Consider the following 21,716-nt stretch of genomic DNA (forward strand, 5'->3'; position numbering starts at 1 on the left):
ACAAGTGTAAATGCTTTTTTTTGCATACCTATCTAAGATAAATCTGAATTTCTAAATTAAGCACAGTAGGAGATTAACAATGAGAGCTAACGGTAAAATAGGATCATTATGAAAATGCATTGAAAAATTATGTGAATGTAATCTCCCCTCTATCTCAAAATATCGTATTGTAATGAAGGAGCCCTCTTTCTTCTTGTGAAGATATAAACTCATCCAATGTCTAAGTAATGAGATGAAGTGAGGTGAAAGGTGTGGGCATTATGACAATATTAGGTTACTGCATAGAAGTTAACTGAACACGATCCCAACAGAACTGTGTAAGTGGGTCTGAAGACAGAGCCACCAACTAAATGACTATTGGGAGGGCAGCATATATGGCTGGATACACTGGACAAAGGATAACTCAAATTCCAAGAAGAGCCAGGGGCGGGGGGGGGGGGTTTACAAGACTTCAACATGCTACAAAATAGTGTAAGGCTGAAAACTCATGAAGGGTTTATTTTTGGAACTTCCTGTTCAATGTTTTTGGACTGTGGTTGACCTTAAGTAACAAAAATTGCAGAAAATTAAGCCACAGAAGGGGGGGGGGTCTCTAATCACCTTTTCAGCCTGAATAAGAACTATTTTTGGGAAGATTTAATTGTGAGTAATACAGCCTTTATCTCTCTGTGTTTTTTTTATTTTTTTCAATAGATTCTCCTTATTTATTTTGATGACACAAGGTAAGTAGATTGTGCCTAATATCATTTTTATACAGATATGAATCTCTGAGTTCAACAAAATTTAGGTCCAAATTTTCAAGACAGCTTTGCTTTTGAGTCTACTGAATTTACAAATAGGCAAACAAGAATACATTTCATCTTCCTTCACATGAATGACTTTTTCTGTGCTCAGTCACCTGAATGCTTAAACAGCAAATGAATCCCCATATATTCTCCATCACAAATCTCTTCAAACTATCTGACATCAGCTTGTTGAAGCTGAAGGAATTAAAAAATACACCACCCCCAAATACGCCACACTAACATACTGAGTGTTTAAGTAAAAGCCACTTAGAAAGCAGCAGGTGCAAAAAGATCATTCTGAACTTCAGGCACTTTCTTAAAACCAGGAGATAAAATGCCCAACTGAAAGAGGCTACACACTTATGCTCAAGGATGAGAAGTCTGGACCAAAAGACGTCTGTGCAGAGCTGGTTAAAATAACACATCTTCTAAAACCTCCCCACATAAGTGACTTGCTTCCTCGCCATTTAATATTCTTTGGACAGTCAAGTATATAAAAATGACTGAATCTAAGTGCTTCTTTGGGGCTTCGTTTCTCTACAATGGCTCCCATGCCATAGAAAATTAGTATTAAATAAAGTTGTTTGATTTTCTCCTATTGATCTTCTTGTGCCTGCTCAATTCTCAGGCTGGGAAGACCCTGAGAGGATGTAGGTAGAGTTCTGCTGCCCTTACCAAGTACCATCCATCCTCTCTGCGCACTGTGACTTTGTGAAACACTGCTCCTCTTGGCCATGCGACTCTCTTCTTTTTATTACATCTCAGCTTCTTGAAGAAAGCCCCCCTGTAACTGTGTAATGTACAGCTCTCCCCTGTGTTCCCACGCCAATATTCAAAGAGCGTCTCTTCCAGGCCAAGCACTGCTGTACAGTCAGGCTGGTTAGAAAGACTAACCAGCAAACAACTAGAAATAATTAACAAAACCAACTAGAAATAATTAACAAAACCAAAGTGTTCAGAGGCTTTGAAGGAGAAGTAAAGGGGGAGATGGGTATGGAGAGTGACAGATCCTAACCAAGAGTGACAGATAAGGAAAGTCAGGGGCAGTGCTGTGCACGGCCTAGGTGAAGAGAAGGAGAAGCAGGATTCAAGGCGGAGGTGCAAACATGGATGAAAACACTTTGTGGCCAGAGAAATACAGAATACTTTAGAAACAAGGTAACTAATACTGCAGTATACAGCTCAAGAATGCAATGGGCCAAAAGCATGTCAGGGGCTGTGGCTGCCATGGTGGGCACCACTGCCTTTCTTTCTATGCCAAGCTACCTGCCAGGCACAGGGGAAGGCACTGAGCTGCCCTCAAGCAGCTGTGACTCCCAGGATACAGGGCGTCCTGACACCAGGTCCGTGCACTTCGCCGTCAGCTGGTGAGCCACGTCCACATCCTCCTGAGCAGCTCTGGTCTCTATTTAAGCCCAGCTACCCGTGGCCAGTGTGAGTCCTCTAACAGGTGTGGTTACTCACGGTGTCCTGCCAGATGGGCCATGTCTCTGTCAGACTTTTAGGGCAGATCACACTCTCTTCCCTCTGTCTGTGGCTCTCTCTAGACTTAAGTCTTGCTGAGTTTGAAATGTCATTGTTCTTTTGAGGCTCAGTTACAAAACACTGTGTTATAGATCCTATCAATTAGACACAACAAATGAGACTCACGTAATTGCATTCCTAGCTAGCGTTTAATAATTTAAAAGCAGAAGTGCAAGAAAATCGAAAAACAGTTGTGAAGATTTACAATTTTTTTTCTAAGAACCTTAAGATCAGCTATATCTGGATAAAGTAGATAACTCTCAATTGGCTGCTTTCTGTTTTTTTAAACAAATATTTAATTATGGCAATTTACTGCTGGAAAAAAACATGATACATGTGATGTAGTCAGCAAGGGTAGCACAGAGATGAGAAATGTTCACTCAATTACTTTCCTTGCGTTTGCACATTGAGCTACTTGCCAATTATATAGTTAACGAGGTTTTTCTTCAAAAGAGGAATAGAATTTACTACCTCAAACTAGAAAATATATGCTAGAGTAAATCTCTGCTAAGTGTTATTGCAAGAGAGTAAATTTTTATTAGTGTTGCCTCTGCTAGAGGGACCCCATCCTGCCAAGTGCACGTGCCGTCTGGGCCTATGAGCCTTGTGGATGGATCCCGCTCCATGGCTTTGGTGTGATCCTATCTGGATATTCCTCTACCTGGGCCAAACCCAGCTGTGGCTTCATAAAGAGAAGTTAGATAATGGTGGGAAAGAATGCCATACATTCCCATGCCTTAGTCCCCCCACCGTGAGGAGTTAAACTTTGCTGCTGGTGGCAGGTGGAGACAGTCAGAGAACCACCTGAAGACAAAGCCTCTACGGCAGGACGAAGCCAGATCAAAGAGGTGAAGCTGCCATCGGACTGAGCTGCCTCAAGGCCGCCACCGCTCTCTTGGAGCAACTGAGGCCAGGTTGAAATGTGTTTCCTGTTGGGAACTGTGAAAAGCATTTGAATACTCCGGGGTGTATTCCTAGACTTCGTTGTTTTAAAATTACATAACTGACCATGTATCTCAGCTTATTACCTCTGCCAGTAAATAAGTAAAAGATTGTCATTTAATGTTTCAAGTGTAATCTTATAGATCATTTGAGAAAATCTTAAATACCATTCAAGACCATGTCACCAAGTATCAAAAACTAGAGCAAAATATAACCCTGTGTATTAACTAATTAATGTGGTTACATATTTGGATGACAGGTGGAAATCATTATCGAATACCCTTAAAAAATACACAAGTGTGAAACAGTAGACATGTCTCCGGCTTAAAAACATATGCATCACATATGTATACATAGATTTATGTATGTGTACATGTCTCTATATATATGTACAAATGCATATGTATGCACATATAAAGTTGATATTTGTTTTTACAGGCATTTTGAATGATGGCCCAAGGCCCAAACCAAAGGCATATTTATTTGTTTGTTTTGGACATACATTATTTGAACAGACATATTACGAAAACACACATAGTTCTACATGGCAATGATGAAGTAGAGGCCAGCAAAGAGCTCCCGGTTTTGATTACCTTACACATGGTCCAGTTCACCTATTTCATACCTTGTCACTTTAAGGTATTTGTACTTGTGACCTTTGATTTATATGTACCTGCTAATGTTTTTGTGACTAAGTGCAGACTCATTTGATATGTAGGGGAAAAAATAACCCGATAGGACTCTAAATAAACAAATAAACAAACAAAAGAGGACCAAAATTAATCACCATTCCAGATCAGGAAAAGCTTTAAATGGATCTTCCATCTCCTTGACCATAAGATGAAATAGGCGCATATGTTACCTTTAAGGCTCTCTCTTCTATCTTCTTTTGGAGCACTTTAAGGCACTTGGTAAAGTCAGTGTGGTCTTGATCTGGAGTTGAAATCAGCTCACACCCCTGTGCAGGGAAGAACACGCAAAGGTTAAGGCATATACTGACTCCAGCCTATGGACAGGTGCCAGGGATGCGAAGGCCCACTGGATCTGCGTGACTCCCCCATCAGCAGAACCATTACCAGTGTTTTCACTCCATATGACAGGACATTTCAGCAGTGGTGTTAGCATGTTATAACCAGGGATTAGAGTGATTGTGTCAGTCACTTTCATCTCCAAGAAAAACACAGATTGCGATACATTACTGGTCTTTTGAAAAAAAAAAAAAACACTGATATGATGTCATTAAATATTAACATAAGGCTGGGTACAGCGGTGCATGCCTGCGATCCCTGGGAGGTTGAGACAGAAGGATCACAGTGTCAAAAGCCAGCCTCAGCAATTTAGTGAGGACTCTCATCAACTTAGTGAGATTCTGTTTCAAAACAAAAAAATAAAAAATAAAAAGGGCTGGGGGTATATAGCTCAGAGGTACAATGGCCTGTGGGTTCAACATCAATTACCAACAAAAATATTAACATACACAATGATATAAGTACATAAATATATTTACAATGAAATTACCTGAAATTGATAAAAATATTTCTAAATAGTATTTAATATTCTTTAAAATGTTTTAAAAAAATTCCTCAAGTTTACTTAAATAAATGGCGACTGAGAGAAGTAATGCTTACAAAGCCAGAAGATAATATCAGTAGAGAAATAAATGAAACAAAAATGAATTTTGATATTGAACTAGTGATGAGATTTTATATTTTAAATAAAATCGTTAGTGATCCTCTAAGATTTTTTTCTAGCCCCCTTTGTCCCCATGTGAAAAGCCACATAAAGAGCTATGCCCACATAAAGATGTCTCCTGCATTACCTCTCAGACATAATGAAGTGAATTTATAAGTTCTTTGGCCTTCTATTCAATAGATACTGTACTTCCTGAAAAACTCTGAAACAGATGTATAAATATAAAGCCACTGGATTTGCAGCCCATTGGCACTAGTGAACTTGATAGCTAAAGAAACCATATTTTTCAAGTGACACCTTGTCCTCCAATGTCACATGGAAGCAAAGATACGCAAAGCCAGAACAGGAGGGAACTGCAGACTTCTTAATTCAGGAGTAAAACACTTCTTGGGCTCTAACAAACAGCTGAGTAAGGGAAAGTTAAATATAATCTACTATATAAAGTTGCCATTCAAAGAGTTTTCAAGGATACAAAACATCCATACTGCCTCTTAAATTATTCTAAGGACCATTCTCAGTAGATTTAAAGGTTCTTCTTTTACCTCAAGGTCTCCTTAAATGTGTCAAACTCAACCTGTGCTTCATTCATTTACGACTGTCCTGTAATGCAGTGGCCAATGAGGAAATTAATTTCTCATCATTCAGAAATATATTATGCTCTAAAAGATGTATATGTCATCTTTACAAGATGGTCGACATATACTTTCTTGACCCTAATAGAACATCAAAATTTACTGTAATCACTAAGCAAGGGCATAAGGAGTGACTGATCTCAGTCAGGCTTCTGACAAAAAAAAAAGATGTCAAACCCAAAACGACCAAAACTAGAAGAAAAAAAAAAAAAAACAAACGCGGGTGCTTGTCCTAAGCTAAGAATAAATTTGCATAGCTTGGACAGTTGCTGAAGATTTAAAGAAGTTTATTAAATAGATAGAAATACAGGAGATAGTTACAGCCCTGTGCCTGAGAGTGGCACAAGGGGGCAATTCGAATGAATTCACCAAAGAACCCCAGTATGCTGAGTTCTTATCCTGACCAAGTCTGTGGCAGGTCCTTTGATCTGTAGATATGCTGCCCTATCTCTAGCTCAGTTTTCTGCTGTCTCCATCTCCAAACACAGACTAGAGCACCTTTTGTTACCCTCCCAAGATGTGTTAAATTGCTTCTCTGGGGATCTGGGGTTTCCTCCCATCCTCCTATCCTTTAGGCAGTATGTGTCTCTTTAGAAATGTAAAGAGACCCCTTCCCTGGCTCTGGCTTTCTTTCCTTCTCTTTAGAAATGTAAATTACAAGTCCCTTCTTCCTGAAAGTCCTGGCTTTCTTTAGTACAAATGATATATTTTCAAAATTGGAAGTCTTTCCCAATACTGGTACATTAATACATTTTAAAACCTCTTGCAAATACTAGTACAGTATGGTGGTCTACACTTGTAATCCCAGTACTTGGGAGGATGAGACAAGAAATTTCAGATTTGAGAACAGCCTTAGAGACAGATGAGGACTCTCAGCAACCTAACAAGATTCTGTTTCAAACCAGAACAAAATAAAATAAAATAAAACAACAAAAAACAAAAAAGGGCTCATATATACACTTATATATAAAACATTATATATTTTAGTGTATTTTGTTAAGTATGTTAATTGAAAAATTATAATTTGTTATACTAGCCCAGGGCTATGAAAATCAGCATCTTACTGCTATCTATAGCACATATGACAATGGAACACTGCCTTTCTCATTTGTGCTGACAGTAAAAACAAGCACTCACAAGAGGAAATAAAGCTTAAAAGGCAAGAGAAGTAGCAACACAACAGATGATTAATAGATCATTGTGGACCTTCACAGTTATCTTCAGAAAATCCACAGAGCCACAGGGAAAATGACAGTTGCACAGAACCCAAGACATTATCTAGTGCCACTGTGACACTGTAGATTCGGAAAATAAAACAAAAGACAACAGCTGACCTGGTGACAACTGGCCAGCTAGGTAGTAATTAGCAGCAAAGCTGTGACCAGAAACCCTATTTCTTTTCTCCTAGACAGAGGGAAGAAATTCTTCTAAATCTGATAGAAATAAAAAGGCTTATCTCTAGATTTCACTCCATGAGAATGATACTAAAAAGATAAGTGCCACTTGCAATAGATGAGGAAGACTGGGATATCTTACTTTACCTCATCCCTTAAAATGGACCCACAGAAAAATTGAGGTCAGGACAGGAGAGAGATTACTAGATCTGAAAAACTCAGACTGTATCTCAACCAGGAACCTCTGTAAACTCCAGCTGAGGTACTTGACAGCATCTACAGCTCTGGAGATTTTAATGAGCTTAAGTGATTCTAATCTCATGGAGTGAGAGTGAATTCACTGTGCGTGGCCAAAACTCATATCTGGCCTCTGGCCAGATAAACATGTTTGCATTGCTTCCTGATTTTATGGAAATACATTAGCCATTAGCTCTCAGAGAGGGAAAAAGAGGAAAAAAAAAACACCAAGGAGATCAAGGAAGACATGTGTAAGGTATCAGGCAATGCTCACCCACAATTATATATTAATATTAACAATTATTTATGTACAATGAAAAGCATTGGGGTAATAAACATTTTCACTGAATTAATGTTGTGGTTTTTTTTTTTTAAATACAAAACTTATTGCCAAAACCCACATACTCTATGAAAAGGACCTAGAAGATAACAAAGCCATTGACAATTGGTCAATTAGGAAAGCAGGCAATTTTCTAATAAAACAATTTGTAATATTAGTTTTCTATCAGAAAAATATATATTTTATCTCAAACTGTACAGAAAACTTCTTCAAAGCATACTCTACAAAAGTCTCTACAATAGTCTTAAAATGTCAATGTTTGAATAGAAACATTTAAATACTATCTAAGTTTTTTCAGTTTTAAATATACATTTGCATTGTAACTATACATCATGTTGAGGTTTAGTGTGATAAAATATATACACACACAAGGCTTGGTGTATTTTTTAGTTGCAGATTTTTTTGAAACAAAGTATCTTTTATGAGCCACCAGGTGGCTCCAATTTCATACTATACATTTTTGTGTACAGTTTTTATCAATATACAAATAGATATTTAAATAACTCAATTCTAATAATAAGTTACTCTTATGAATAAGCTCATTTTTCCAGATGATTATTATTTTAATATTACATTTTATTAATTAGAAAGATTTGGGTTGATGTCACAAATTTTAGTATTTATCAATATAAAGGCTATTTTAATTTTTACAACCCATAGTCCTTCCTTTCTAAAACATACACATATAAACAGAGAAGCAGGAAGACCTGAGTTAAGTTAGAACAATTTTAAAAATTCTGTTCTGGGGTGTTTGAGTCACCACTGTCTTCTTTATCAGGTAACTCTCATGCAATAAATCAAAACCAGAAAAAGCCAATTATAAATTTAGCTATATATAAATTACCAGAGGCACAATCACCTACTTTTGGGGGCCTTCCTATATGTCTACTAATTTATTGAATAATACTCTATACAGAAAAAGTAGGAGTCTACCAGATATTAAGCACAGTAGAAAATTTTTATTTATAGAAAGTATCTCAGGTTTATTCATAGTTTTATAGTTCATATATGCACATACAGATTTATATATAATTAAGTCTCAAAATCACCATAAATTCCTACATTATATAGTATTAGCTATTATTTTGTCTTAAGATTTAATTTTTCACCTACACATGGAAAGAGTACCAAAGATTCTTAGGGCTGGAAAAATAGTAGATGTTATTGAAAGGTTCGAGTCGCCCCTGCCCCACATGGGGCGGGGCCGGGGCTGGAGGCCGATTTCCCACGAATAAAGACATCCGTAATACCGATTATGGATCTCCGCGTGTATCTATGCGCCAAGGGGACTCGCCAAAACCTTTCAGTTATCTATCTAGTCCCAATACTGTTCACGGAATTTGAAAATATGATTATAGAATTTATATAAGAGAATAAAGATCCAAGAAAAGTAAAGGCAACTTTGCAAAAGAACAAAGTGGGCAAACTTGTCATTCTGGATATTCAGACTAACAGAATTATAGTAGTTAACCACACAGCATGGGCAGAATGAAACGCTGGAAGCTGAGCACCACAGGTGCAGACTTTCTCCTCTGGTGCATCCCCGACTCCTAGGAGCCACATATGACTGGTACTCGGCAAGCACTTCATGTGTAATGGCTGGATAAACAGCTGGGTACAATGGCAGAAACAGGCATATAATTGTACACACACACCACACACACACACACACACACACACACACACACACACACACACTACACATACACACATGCATGTTCAGAAACTTGACAGCAAAGTCCAGAAACACATGAAAATAAAGAAAGCCTGGCATGGTGGTACACTCCTGTAATCATAGTTCTTGGGAGGCTGAAACAGAAGGGTCGCAGGTTCAAGGCTAGCCTCAGCAAATTAGTGAGGCTCTGTTTCCAAATAAAAAATAAAATAGGTCTGTGAGTGTAGTCCAGAGAAAGAATGCCCCTGGGTTTAATCCCAGTGCCAATAAAAGGAAAGAAAATAAGACAAATGATCATATTTGAAATCGTATAATGTTTTAAGGTGGAGAAGTTGACAGATTCAACCATTCTAAGAATTTTTGCTGACCAAATAAAAAGAACAAAGTCAAAAAAGGAAGCTTAAAAGAGAAAGAAGATATTTCCCATGCATATAACTAAAAAAAAATCACTATCCAATATATATATAATATTATATATATATAATATATATATAAACTTCTAAGAATCTTATAATGAATAAATGAGTGGGTAGAAAACTGGGCAACGTATTTTAATGAGCAGGTTATAAAAGAACAAACTGAAATAAATGTAGAAGCATAGGTGTACCAAGTGAGTGACAGAATCTATAGGCAACATAAGTGTACACAGTCCCACTAGAGGTTGGTTCCAGGACTCTGCAGATACTACAATCCACAGGTATTCAAGTCTCATATAATATGCCATAGTTTCAGCATATAACCTATACATATTCTCCCCTATACATGAAATAATCTCTCTATTATTTATACCAAATAGACATAAGTCCTATGTAAATAATTGTTACACTGCATTGTTTAGTGAACAATGACAAGGAAAAAAAATCTATATATGTTCTACATTGACTCAAGTTTATTTTCTGTGCATGGTTGGTTGATTCCTTGCATGTGGAACCTGTGGATACAGCAGCCAGTTTTATGTATAAAATGTTAAAAGCATGTTAATTACCTTTACATATCATTTAGTAAAGCTTTTTTTAAAACAGAAATATAACAGAATACAAACTTTCAGACTGAATTACAGATTCTTAACTTGTTTCATTATTTTTATACTTTTGTGTACCTTAAACATTTCACACTAACTTTTTAAATCACTTAGCAGTTATCACTAAGGAGCTGGGTCGTGTTGACTCCTTTTTGTAGCACCAAGGCTGAGAACAATGATTAGTATAGTAGCCAATACACACGTGGTGAATGACCAAACCAATTCCCTTCTCTGTTCTTCCCACTGAGCTGGTGAAAACACCCACTGAAAGAAAATTTATAAGCAGCCCATTTGATATCTGAATAATTCTGTTAAGGTTCTATAAAACTCTCATGTCAAGTTGAACTTCATCTCCTTTACTGTCTGATCATTTGCCCTAGTTGGACTCTCCAGGATCATATAGGAAATACTGTAGGTGTTATTTTTTTGTTTTGTTTTGTTTTAACAATACTCACAATTTTATTTTCTTTACCCATTCCATTGATCATAACTGTTCAATGTGTTAGGATACATAAAATAAGAGGAGACACTCAAAGATATAAGTAATTATTCCCTTGTTACATAACACCATCTCAGTACAATAGCAATTAGGACTAGTATCTCTCCAGCCTGGAGTGTTCCTGGATATCTGTACAGTAATAGCTCTTTTCTGCAGGGGATACATTCTAAGACTCCCAGTGGATGTCCGAAGCCATTAATAATACCAAAACTAATACATAATATGCTTTTTAAGATATCTATAATATAAAATTTAACTAATACATTAGTAAAGAGCCCAACAGTAGCCAATAATATAGTCAATAATAATAAAACAGACCAATTAGAACAATATACTGAAATAAAATGATATATAGTCTCTCTCTTAAAATATCTTATTGTACTATAGATACCTTTATTGTGATAATGTGAGATGACACATACCTGTGTAATCAGATATAGTGGGGTAAACGTCGTCATAATCATTGTGACACAGCATTGAGCTACTATCCAAAAGTTACTTGAACACAATACTGCAAAACTCTACAGCCAATAGGACAAGGGAGATAGCAACTAAGTGACTCCCAAGCAAATAACACATAAAGAGTGGATACGCTGGACAAAGTGATGCGTCACTTTCCAGACAGGACAGAGCAAGACACCATCACACTTCATCATGGTATGAAGAATGGTCTTTATTTCTGGAATTTTTCCATTTAGTGTCTTTAGAAAGAAATCGACTTGGAACGATTGAAACCATGGAAAAAGAAGCCATAGATAAAGGAGTATTACTGTACTCAACAAGGTCCATTCTCAGCAAAACCAGATAAAGTGAGCACAAAGCTAAGAACAACATTTTGCAAATGCAAGAGGTTTTATTAAGAAAATGTCATAAAGCATTAAGTATTATAAATGGCTTCAAATAGGAGTGTGATTTGTGCAATAAGAAAACGATTCCTCAAGATGATTTATGTCAAAATGACAAAGAACTTCCCAATATAATTATTTTCCCTCAGCTTTTTATTCAAGTGGCATTGGTCTTAGCTTCATCAACAAAGCAGTATTTCTCAAAACCGCTACTTGAGAAATATTCATAAATGGAAGAATGCATAGAAATTTTGCTTACTTCCTATAAGTAATGAAGCTTCAGAAAATAGATATATCACGTTATGAAAAGTATAGTCTGGGGTGCATTGAGACTCAAAAAGAAATAAGGACTTACAAAAATGGCAACGATAATAATTGTAAATATTTCATGAGGTTCTACAATAGGAGATCATTCCCATAAAATGTGTGTTTGTGTATGTATATTTCAATATGCTAAGAAGCATGAAATATTAAATAGATATAAAACATTATAAATTTGATGCCATTCATTAGGAGAGTATATTAATTATATAAAATCTGATATTTTAACACTTTACTAAGAAAAGTGAAAATATTCAATAAAAAAAGTTAAGAGGTAGCTAGTACTTCTTCATCCCTACAATCTCTGCTAATCACTACAACCACCACCAAGGACATCTCTATGATAATCACCACTACCACCACCACTACCACTACAACCACTATTATCAGCAGCTGCAGTAGCACCGCCAAAACCATCATCATCACCGCCATCACCAACACCATAGCCACCATCACCATCACCCCTATCATCATCAACACCATCATCACCACCACTATCATCATCAACACCACCACCACCATAACCACCATTAGCACCACTACCACCACAGCCATAAGCACCATTATCATCCCACCACTACTAACGTCATCACTACCACTACCACCATCATTATCGCCACTATCACCAACACCAACATCAGCACCACTACCACAACTTACCATCACCACCACCACCACCACCACCACCACCACCACCAAGACCATCCCCATCATCTTCATCACTCACAAAGATTAAAATGTACATGAAATTCATGTTGCTATATACAAGCTCTAGGTGATTGTAATTCAAACACAAAGTCAAAACAGCCTCTTCTACCTTGAACTATGCTTCCTTCTCCTAGAAATTCCAGAACCTTGTACTGCCAGGAGCACTTTCAAACATGTCAGAGACCCTCATGAATTGGAGATCTAGCTCTTATGTATTTACCCAGCAATACACATTAAAAAAAAAACCTATCTCTTACTTGTTTTCTAATTCCCAACTCTTCCTTATATTACACTGGCTCAGCCTCTTGTGATCTCTATATAAATATGGAGAGACTATTGTTCTTATTGAAAAGTTGTTAACCTCAAACAAGATGTACATAAAATTTCTTGACAACTCCCTTCCTTCATCAAGTCTTTGTTAAAATTTCCCCTGTTTAATGAGGCACACCTTGGCTATGCCATTTAATACTGGGGTATCATGTGCTTCCCTGTGCTGACCAGGAGCAGGCTTGATCTTGACACTCCAGACTGCCCTCAGCCTACTCAAATTTTCTGATTTCTCCATAAGACATTTTACTGCCTGACACTTTATAAATTATTTGTCATCCCTTCTCAGGAGCAGACCTGAGAATGCACACCCTTCAGAGGCAGAGATGATTCATAGTTTTGTTCAGTGTGGTGTCCTGAGCACCCTGAACAGCACAGGAAGAACAGAGCACCTTTGCTACAGGGCAGGTGTCTCAAACTCGTGTTCCATTAAAAGTGTAAGTGCCACAGGCTCTGTCTGGGTGGGAAAATGCTACCAAAAAAGAGAAAAGAAGCTATTTTTCTTTCCTATAATTATGTCCTTCACAGCGATGATCTTAAATTTTGATTTGAATGGGTTGCAAATATATAATCGTTGGTGCTTTTAAACTGTACTGGCATCTCAGTCTCTTAGTAGGCAGAATTAATCAATAGGAGACTTCTATTTGTCCCTGATTCAAAAGAAAGTCAAACAAGCTATTGAGTTTAATGTTCTTGTAACAGACTACCCCTAATCAACAAAATGAAACTCTACAAGTCTATAATCAAAGAGGTCATATTTGACTATCATATCCTTTGACTGGTACTTTTCATTTCTTTGTGTGTTAAAGTGAGACAACTAGAATTGATCTGTGTTCCTTTCTGACCCCATAAATGCAGCCATCTGCAAGCCATCTTATGTCAATGCTAAAAACAGTGAGGCTAAAACGGAAACTTGAAAGAGATACACTCATGGTCATATTAAAGAGAAAAACAGGAAAAGTAAAGACTATAAACATTTCTTTAGTGTTTCCTCTCATTTTCCTTAAGTTCTTAAGATGAATACTTCACCAAAACAAGTTGACCAAAAAAAAAAATATTGCTTTGCCAGCATCATTTCCTCTTTGGTTAGACACTAATGCCTGTTATTTCTCTGGGTAATTATTTCCAGTCTTTCTCACATATAAAATCTGATACTCAGAGCATACCAGGTCGGGTAGAAGACAATCAACACAGTTCATTTTCTGCTTCACCACAAATGGCTTAGGGACCAGCTTATGCCATGCTTCAGGATAAAGGCAGATAAGAATCACTGAGTGTTGTACTGAACACCAAAAGAGACTTCTGCCCCTCTGCAAGCTGATGTGGTGAGCTACGCACATTGCAACATGGGGGGTTGGGGGGGCAGAGATGATTAGAGAACAAAAGAATCTGTGTGGTTCAGACTGTGCCAGTCGCCCAACAGAGCTTCCACAGATGCTGAATCCATCTCTGTCGTTTTCAGTTACACAGTATAATAAATGCCCCCTTTTTATTTCATGTTATTCAGCCCATTGTTTTCTAGTACTTGCAGTACACAGAATCCTTACCACCAGGCTTTCCACAGATGAGGAAAATACTCATCTATATGACTTAAGCACAAAACATAAGATGCCTAACAAATGACTTCTTCCTTTATTTTAAAATTTCATTTGCGCCAGGCGTGGTGGTGCACGCTTGTAATCCGGCACTTGGGAGGTGGAGACAGGAGGTTCGCGCAGGTTTGAAGCCAGCCGCACTGGCTTAGGAGACCCTGTTTCAAAAAAAAAGTATAAAATAGGTCTGGGAGTGTAGCCCGGAGGTAGAAGGGCTTCCAGGAACCCCAGGACTACCAAATAAATAAAAAAATAAAAAATAAATAAACAAACAAATAAATAACTAAAATTTCATCTGCACAGAGAAATGAAAATTTGTGCTAAGGAGGGGTTGATATTTAGGTTTGTATCTGTCATGCACAGGTCAGTATCTAGGATATGAAACTATAAGAGGCTAATATTATGCATGTTGGGACTCTAAGGGAGATAAACACTCGCTGCAGGGTGGTGAGCACGAGATGGGAAGGTCAGGCTCCCTGAAGTCATGAGATATCGGCCTCATTTTAGTAAAATATCCATTATCAGGTTAGATAATGAGTTTGTGCTAATCAAGTATTGTTATTATAAATATGTTTTACTTTATTTAGTCATAAAGTACAGACAGGAATTTAAAATGAAGTATGTAACGTTACCATAAAACAGAGAGCATTAATATCTAATGTTTTTTCTCTGGCATTGCCTTAATAGGCAGAAACAATAAAAAGTTAAATGAAATGAGGACCAAATTTGCATGTTTACACACAAACGCACAAGATGGAGAATAACAAGAATACTATTCTTAAGAATTATGGAATGAAAATCCAAAGATAGGAATTTTCTTCTGCATGTGCACTTTACTAAAACTTCCTCATGACCAAAACCTGAAATCAGAGACCTTCCCCAAAAGTTTTTAAAATACTATATTAAAAACAAGATACTATATCACAGTATACATGGCTATTCAATACACAGGAAAACAAATTTGTTTTGTTTTGTTTTTGTGGTACTGGGGATTGAAAACAAGGGCACTCTACCTTGGAGATACACCCTCAGCCCTATTTTTTATGCTTTATTTTGAAACAGGGTCTCAGTAAGTAAGTTGCAGAGGGCCTCACTAAGTAGCTGAGGCTGGCTGCAAATCCACGATTTTCCTGTCTCAGTCTCCCAAGTACTGGGATTACAAGCAAGCGCCACCTACACGCAATTTTTAAGAGGATAATGTTTAAATGATCATTTGTTATATTGGGGCAGCAAAGCCACTATTCCATTTACAATATGCTGAGATAAGTGATACCAGATTAGAAAAATATCAATTGATTAACAGCTTCTCCTCTGTGTAGGAGTAACTAAAGAAGACAGTCAGTGTTGAGAATCAGGACACAATAGAAAGATGTAATAATAACAAAAGCAAGTTGAATTGGAAAATATAATAAGGACAAATTGACTAAAACTTAAAAACAAATTAAAATGATGAAGGCAATATCACAGTTCAATTAAAGTGACATGTGACCTCAGGTCTAAGAAAACAAAATTTGGAAAGCAAATATCAGGGGTTCAAAAGATATAGAAAGTTACAAATAAAGTAAATTAACTTTATCATCAGCATGATAATTCATCAGATTTGAAGAAACTAAAGAAGAGAAACAGGCAAGCTTACTGAAGGAGAAATAGTACTTTACAAATAAAATAATGCACTCATGGAACCTATAACCAACCAAGTGGTACAAATCACACACATGCATGCATATGCACATGTGAGCGTGCACACACACACAACACATGTGCTCACAGCTGGTGGTCTGGCTCAGCAGTACAGCATGTGCTTAGCCTGTGTGCGATACCCTGAGTTTAATATCAGCACCCAGAACAAAATAAAACCCAAATTTCTTGTCTGCAAAATCTTTGTCTATTGTTTCAGGAAAATAGGATCTTTAAGCAGGCGGAGATGACACGCTGCTCCTGGAGTAGAGGGAAATTGGCTTCCGAATTCTCTGTTGCTAGGAGAAAAGTAGCTCATATCAAGCAGTCAATAGAATAGGATATTGATGGACGGACATATGATGGTTGAATTAAAACCATTTCTCTACTCTAGGGAATAGGGGTATGTTTATATTTTAGAGAAATATAAACTCAGAAAATCAGAAAATGAGTCTAAGACAGAAAAGCAATACTGATGTTATGTTTGCAGGATATATATATATATATATATATATATATATATCTGTTGCCTTGAGAAAATTATTGTTTTCCTTTAAGACAAAATTAATATAGATACTTAAAATGGTGACCAGTACTAGTGTGTTCTATGCAATAAAATAAGGTTTATTATGAACAAGTGTTGTCAGGCATGGTGGTACATGCCTGTAATCCCAGTACTAAGGAGTTTGAGACAAGAAGATAGAAGGTTTGAGGACAGCCACATAAACATAGCAAAACTCTCAAGAACCTAGCAAGATGCTGTTTATAATTTTTTTTTAATTTTAGAAAGGGGACCTAGAGGTGGGCTCAGAGTTAGAATGTTCCTGGGTTCAATCCTCAGTAACACTAAATAAATAGATAGATACGTGCATACATACGTACATACAGTGTTAGCAAAGCTAACATTCAATGTAAAAAGCAAGTTATAAATGTACATGGAGATGAACAAATAGAGTAGTGTAAACTACTCTATAAATAATCAGGGATATTTCTGAATGAGTTTTACTTCTTTCTTAAGAGAAAGACAAATTGCAAGGAAACAAGGATTTAGCAAAAAATTTATCAATGAATAATTTTCAGAAAATGCCCTGCAATGATAAAGGGTCAGTTCAATCTCCCTCTTGCCACGTCCACATCTCTCACAAACACACAACTATCTGCCTGCAATACATTATCCTAGTCACACGAAAATCACAAATCACTTAAAAAAAGGATAGGCTTATGTCCAGTAATGGTATAAGTATACAATTTTTAAAAGAAACAATTCTTCAAGCACTAGGTTTTTGGCAAATAATTAGATAAACCTATCTTGTAAGTATCAAAACATTAGAACTGCCAAATAATTTTATGGTATATATTTATAAGAATCTACTTTCTGACTGTTAAATATTAAGATATCAGCTTTAGGCAGGAAGCTGCAGGAAGTTACCCACTGCCTTCTGTTGCTCAGTGACGCAGGCTCAGGGCAAGGACCCAACATGCCTTGCAACAAGGAGTTAGCACTGGACTGTGACGGTGAGTAAAGTCACTCATAAGGGCGAGATGAGATGGTGGATCCCTCTAGGCCAGGGGTCAGCAAACTTCCTGAGAAGGTCCAGCTCAGAATTCCTTTGGGCTTTGCCCATCATGGGGCCTTGGTCACTTTCATAAACTTTGATGTTTGGAGGACTTTAAACTCCTCCATTCTGCCTTTATAGCATTGATATGTTCACAGACAATGAGTAAATGAATGGGGATGGTTGTGTTCCAATAAAACTAAATTTGAATTTCACACAATTTCCACATCTTATAAAATATACTTTAAATTTTTTTCAACCATTTAAAAATGTCAAGACCAAGGCCGGGCGTGGTGGCGCACGCTTGTAATCCCCGCGCTTGGGAGGCGGAGACAGGAGGATCGCGCAGGTTCGAAGCCAGCCGTGCTGGTGTAAGAGACCCTGTTTCAAAAATATAAAATAGGTCTGGGAGTGTAGCCCGGAGGGAGAAGGGCTTCCAGGAACCCCAGTACCACCAAAAAAAAAAAAAAAAAAAATAGCAAAATGAAACAAAGAAAAAAAAAAAAATGTCAAGACCATCCTTAGACGGCCAGCAGTCGTACGAGGGTAGATTTGACCTGTAGGTAGCAGTTTACCAATGCACACCTGGCCTATACCTACGATTAGTTATTGTGACTGTATAATGAAATCGTAGATATTTGTAAGACTTTTAATATGAGAAAAAAGGTTTAGACCTTTAAAAATCAAACTCTTTTTGAAACTCATGGTTCCGCCCCCAGTGAGTTAATACACAAAATAAAATTGCAGTTGGAATTCTAGGAGATAACGAACAGTGATGGACACATAGCACATTCTCATGTCGGAGCCTGGGAAGGATTTTGAGAAGCAGATGCTACAGGCAGTCCTCCAAGCATCAAAGTTTATGAGAGTGACCAAAATACTGCTAATGTTCTCCGAAGAGCTTTGTGTGGATGTTTGTAAAAATGCTTTTTTAATTTCTGACAACGAAAATAAATTATTACAGGGCAATGAGTGTCAATAATCAACCTAATTTCAGAAGACCAATGCAAAAGCCATTAGACTGTCATTCCTGGGTACTTCATTTACCATTTGCCAATAATTTCACTAATGTAGGTTAATGAGTTTTTACATTTTGCACACATAAAACCTATCAGGTTATACTATGCTGACTCCTCTAAAACTCCTTAATGGGAAACAGCAGATCTTTTGAAAGAAACTGTAATAGCATATTCATTGTTGTTTCATGCACTATATCAAAAGAGAGTCTTGGCCTCATAAAACAAGAGGCAAGGAGTTATCTAGTGAAAACATTCCTAACTTTGCTATTAGCTCACTCATTTGAGGTCAAGTCTTTTAGTGCCCATTCATCTACCCAAGACAGAAAATACTTGTGCAAAGTGTCCTGCAGACATTTTATGGAGTTCCAAGATATCTACTGTAACATTATGAACTGAGTTTATAAGGTTAAGAATTCAGAACTGCTATGTCCTCCTAGAAACCAGCTTTGAAAATTGATTCCTGGTGACTTGCAGATAGATACTCTTTCACCTAGCACAATTAAATATAAAGCATATGTGGTTAGCAAAACCTGAGACCCTTCCCCTCTGCAGGCTCCCTCTCTTCAAACCCTCGACTCTTTCCTTTGGTGTACAGAAGCTTTTTAATTTGATGCAATCCCACTTATTGATTCTCAGTTTTGTTTTCTGAACTTTGGGCTTTTACTGAAGAAGTCTCTACCCGGTGTCTCCATGTTGGGAAGTTGGTCCTACATTTTCTAGTAATTGCAAAGTTTCTGGTCTAATTTCTAGGTCTTTGATCCATTGAGTTGACTCTTGTGCAGGGTGAGAGACTAAGGTCTAATTACATTCTTCTATGCATGAATATCCAGTTTTCTCAACACCATCTGTTGAAAGGCTCTTTTCATTAGTGTATGTTTTTGTTCCTTTGTCAAAAACCAACTGGCTACAAGTGTGAGGAATTTAGAGAAAAAATAGGAAATGAAATGGACTTCAGATGATGAGGAGAGAGGCCAGTACAACATTGGAAGGAGGATGGAAGAGGGAAGGGGATGGGATAAAAAGCTTGATGAAGGGAACAGCTCAAATAGTATCCTGTCCATATATGAAGGTACCATTAGCAATCTTACCGACATAGACAGGGAGAGCGGGAAGTGGGGTAGGCTCTGGAGGAAGCACACCAAGTGCTGGGTCCATACATGTTTGTATCACTTTGAACCTTGCTATGAAGTATACAATGCACCAATAAAAGTGTATATATATATATATATATATATATATTTTTTTTTTTTTTAAATCTAAGATTGTTTTCAGCAAATTGAGATTTTTTCAACAAAATAGTCTAATTCTCTGAAAAGTCAATCCTAAAAGCATTTAATCTTTTTTTTTTTTTCTTCTGTCCTAAGGATAGAACCCAGAGGCAGTCTACCTCTGAGCTATACTCCCAACCCTATTATTTTAGTCTTTTTATTTTTTTGAAACAGGGTCTCAGTGAGTTGTGAAGGTCCTCACTAAATAGCTGAGGGTGTCTGCAAACTGTGATTCTCCCTCTGGTCTCCGCCTCCCAAATGCTGGAATTACAAGCTTACACCACCTCACCCAACTCCAAAAGTATCTAATCCTAGCTCTAATCATCTATTGATCATTAACTGCCTTCCTCTCTAAATTAACAACATTAATAAGAATTAACATCTGAGTACACTTGGTGTTATAGGCATTAGTAACCACTATATGGATTATGTTCTTGAATCTCCATGATAGCTTTATAGGGTAAATAATTATCACATTTTTCAGTCACATAGAAGAACTGGAAATGAAATAATTGCTCAGCATTACACTGATGACAAGGACGTATGAGTGACCTGAAGCCCCACTCTCAAACCACCCAGCTCTGTACTCAACCCTGATTACTCAAACTTCATGAATTTGGAATGGATTAAGCTGAAAAATACCTTTATACCCAACCTTTGCTTTGTTAGCTTTTTCCATTTTAAATACCTGAACATCATTCAGCAATCAGGCAGATGGGATCCCCCAGCCCCCCACACACACTTATGCAGTGTCCAGGGTAACTGAGGTTGTAGAATTCCTTGTGACTCTCAGTCATCAGAAAATGATCAATGGATGCTCAACTATCCCTCTTTTCGTCTTTTCTGAATTTCTTACCTGATACCTAAAAACCAAAGACTTTACACACTGATGGGGCAACATGATGTTTCAAAACATATATACATTGTGAAGTGTTTAAGATTAAACATATCTATCTGCTCAAACATAATTTCTTTATGGTAAAAACTTTCAAAATCCTTTCTTATAGCTTTTTGACATATATGGCATATCATTATTACCATCTGTTGCAGACTAGCATCCAAACGTCTTGCTCCTTCCTGTGTCTTGTTATCCAACCTCAACCTTTATCCATCCCTCCTTCCCCTCACTCGCTCCATCCTCTGTCAACCACTATTCTTCTCTCAGCTTCCGTAAGACTGTTTTAGATTCTCCAGAAGAATAAAATCATGTACTACCTGTCTTTCTGTACACAGCTTAGTTCACCTACTATAATGTTCTCCAGTTTTATCCATGTTGTCGCAATAGATAGGACTTGCTTTTTATGGCTGACACGCATCCCACTGCGGATATTACCATATTTCCCTTCTCTCTTCATCAGTTGATGGCTACTCATGTTGTTTTCATTTCTTGGCTAGTGATAATTTTTCCTTTGCTACTAAGAAAACTATTATTATCTGTAGCTGTCTAAAATGCCTATTTGTGGTTATTTTCTTAAAACTGAATTCTAGAAATGAAATTATTAGGAAAATTATAAAAACAATTTAAGATACCTGATATATGTTGCCAGAGTACTTTCTAGAGAAATTTTAAAGATGCTATTTCTATGAGAAGTATATAAGGAAAAATATGTTCTTCTTTTAAAATATAAGCAACCATAAGAAAGAAAATTAATCATGAATTTC

The 21,716-nt window shown here is 37.1% G+C and overlaps 1 protein-coding gene across 2 annotated transcripts in view; it reads right to left on the bottom strand.

The window, feature by feature from the left end:
- The window catches only part of TPK1 (thiamin pyrophosphokinase 1), a gene marked incomplete at both ends in the record, with an annotated part of 365,721 nt that overhangs the window by 162,976 nt on the left and 181,029 nt on the right, over positions 1-21,716 (bottom strand). For both annotated transcript variants that reach the window (XM_080701459.1, XM_080701458.1), the window contains one exon: positions 4,114-4,209. In XM_080701459.1, coding sequence (XP_080557585.1) covers positions 4,114-4,209 — 96 coding nt within the window. The remainder of the gene's footprint in view (positions 1-4,113; positions 4,210-21,716) is intronic.

Source organism: Muscardinus avellanarius (assembly GCF_963383645.1).
Source record: "Muscardinus avellanarius genome assembly, chromosome: 9".
Taxonomy (NCBI): Eukaryota; Metazoa; Chordata; class Mammalia; order Rodentia; family Gliridae; genus Muscardinus; species Muscardinus avellanarius.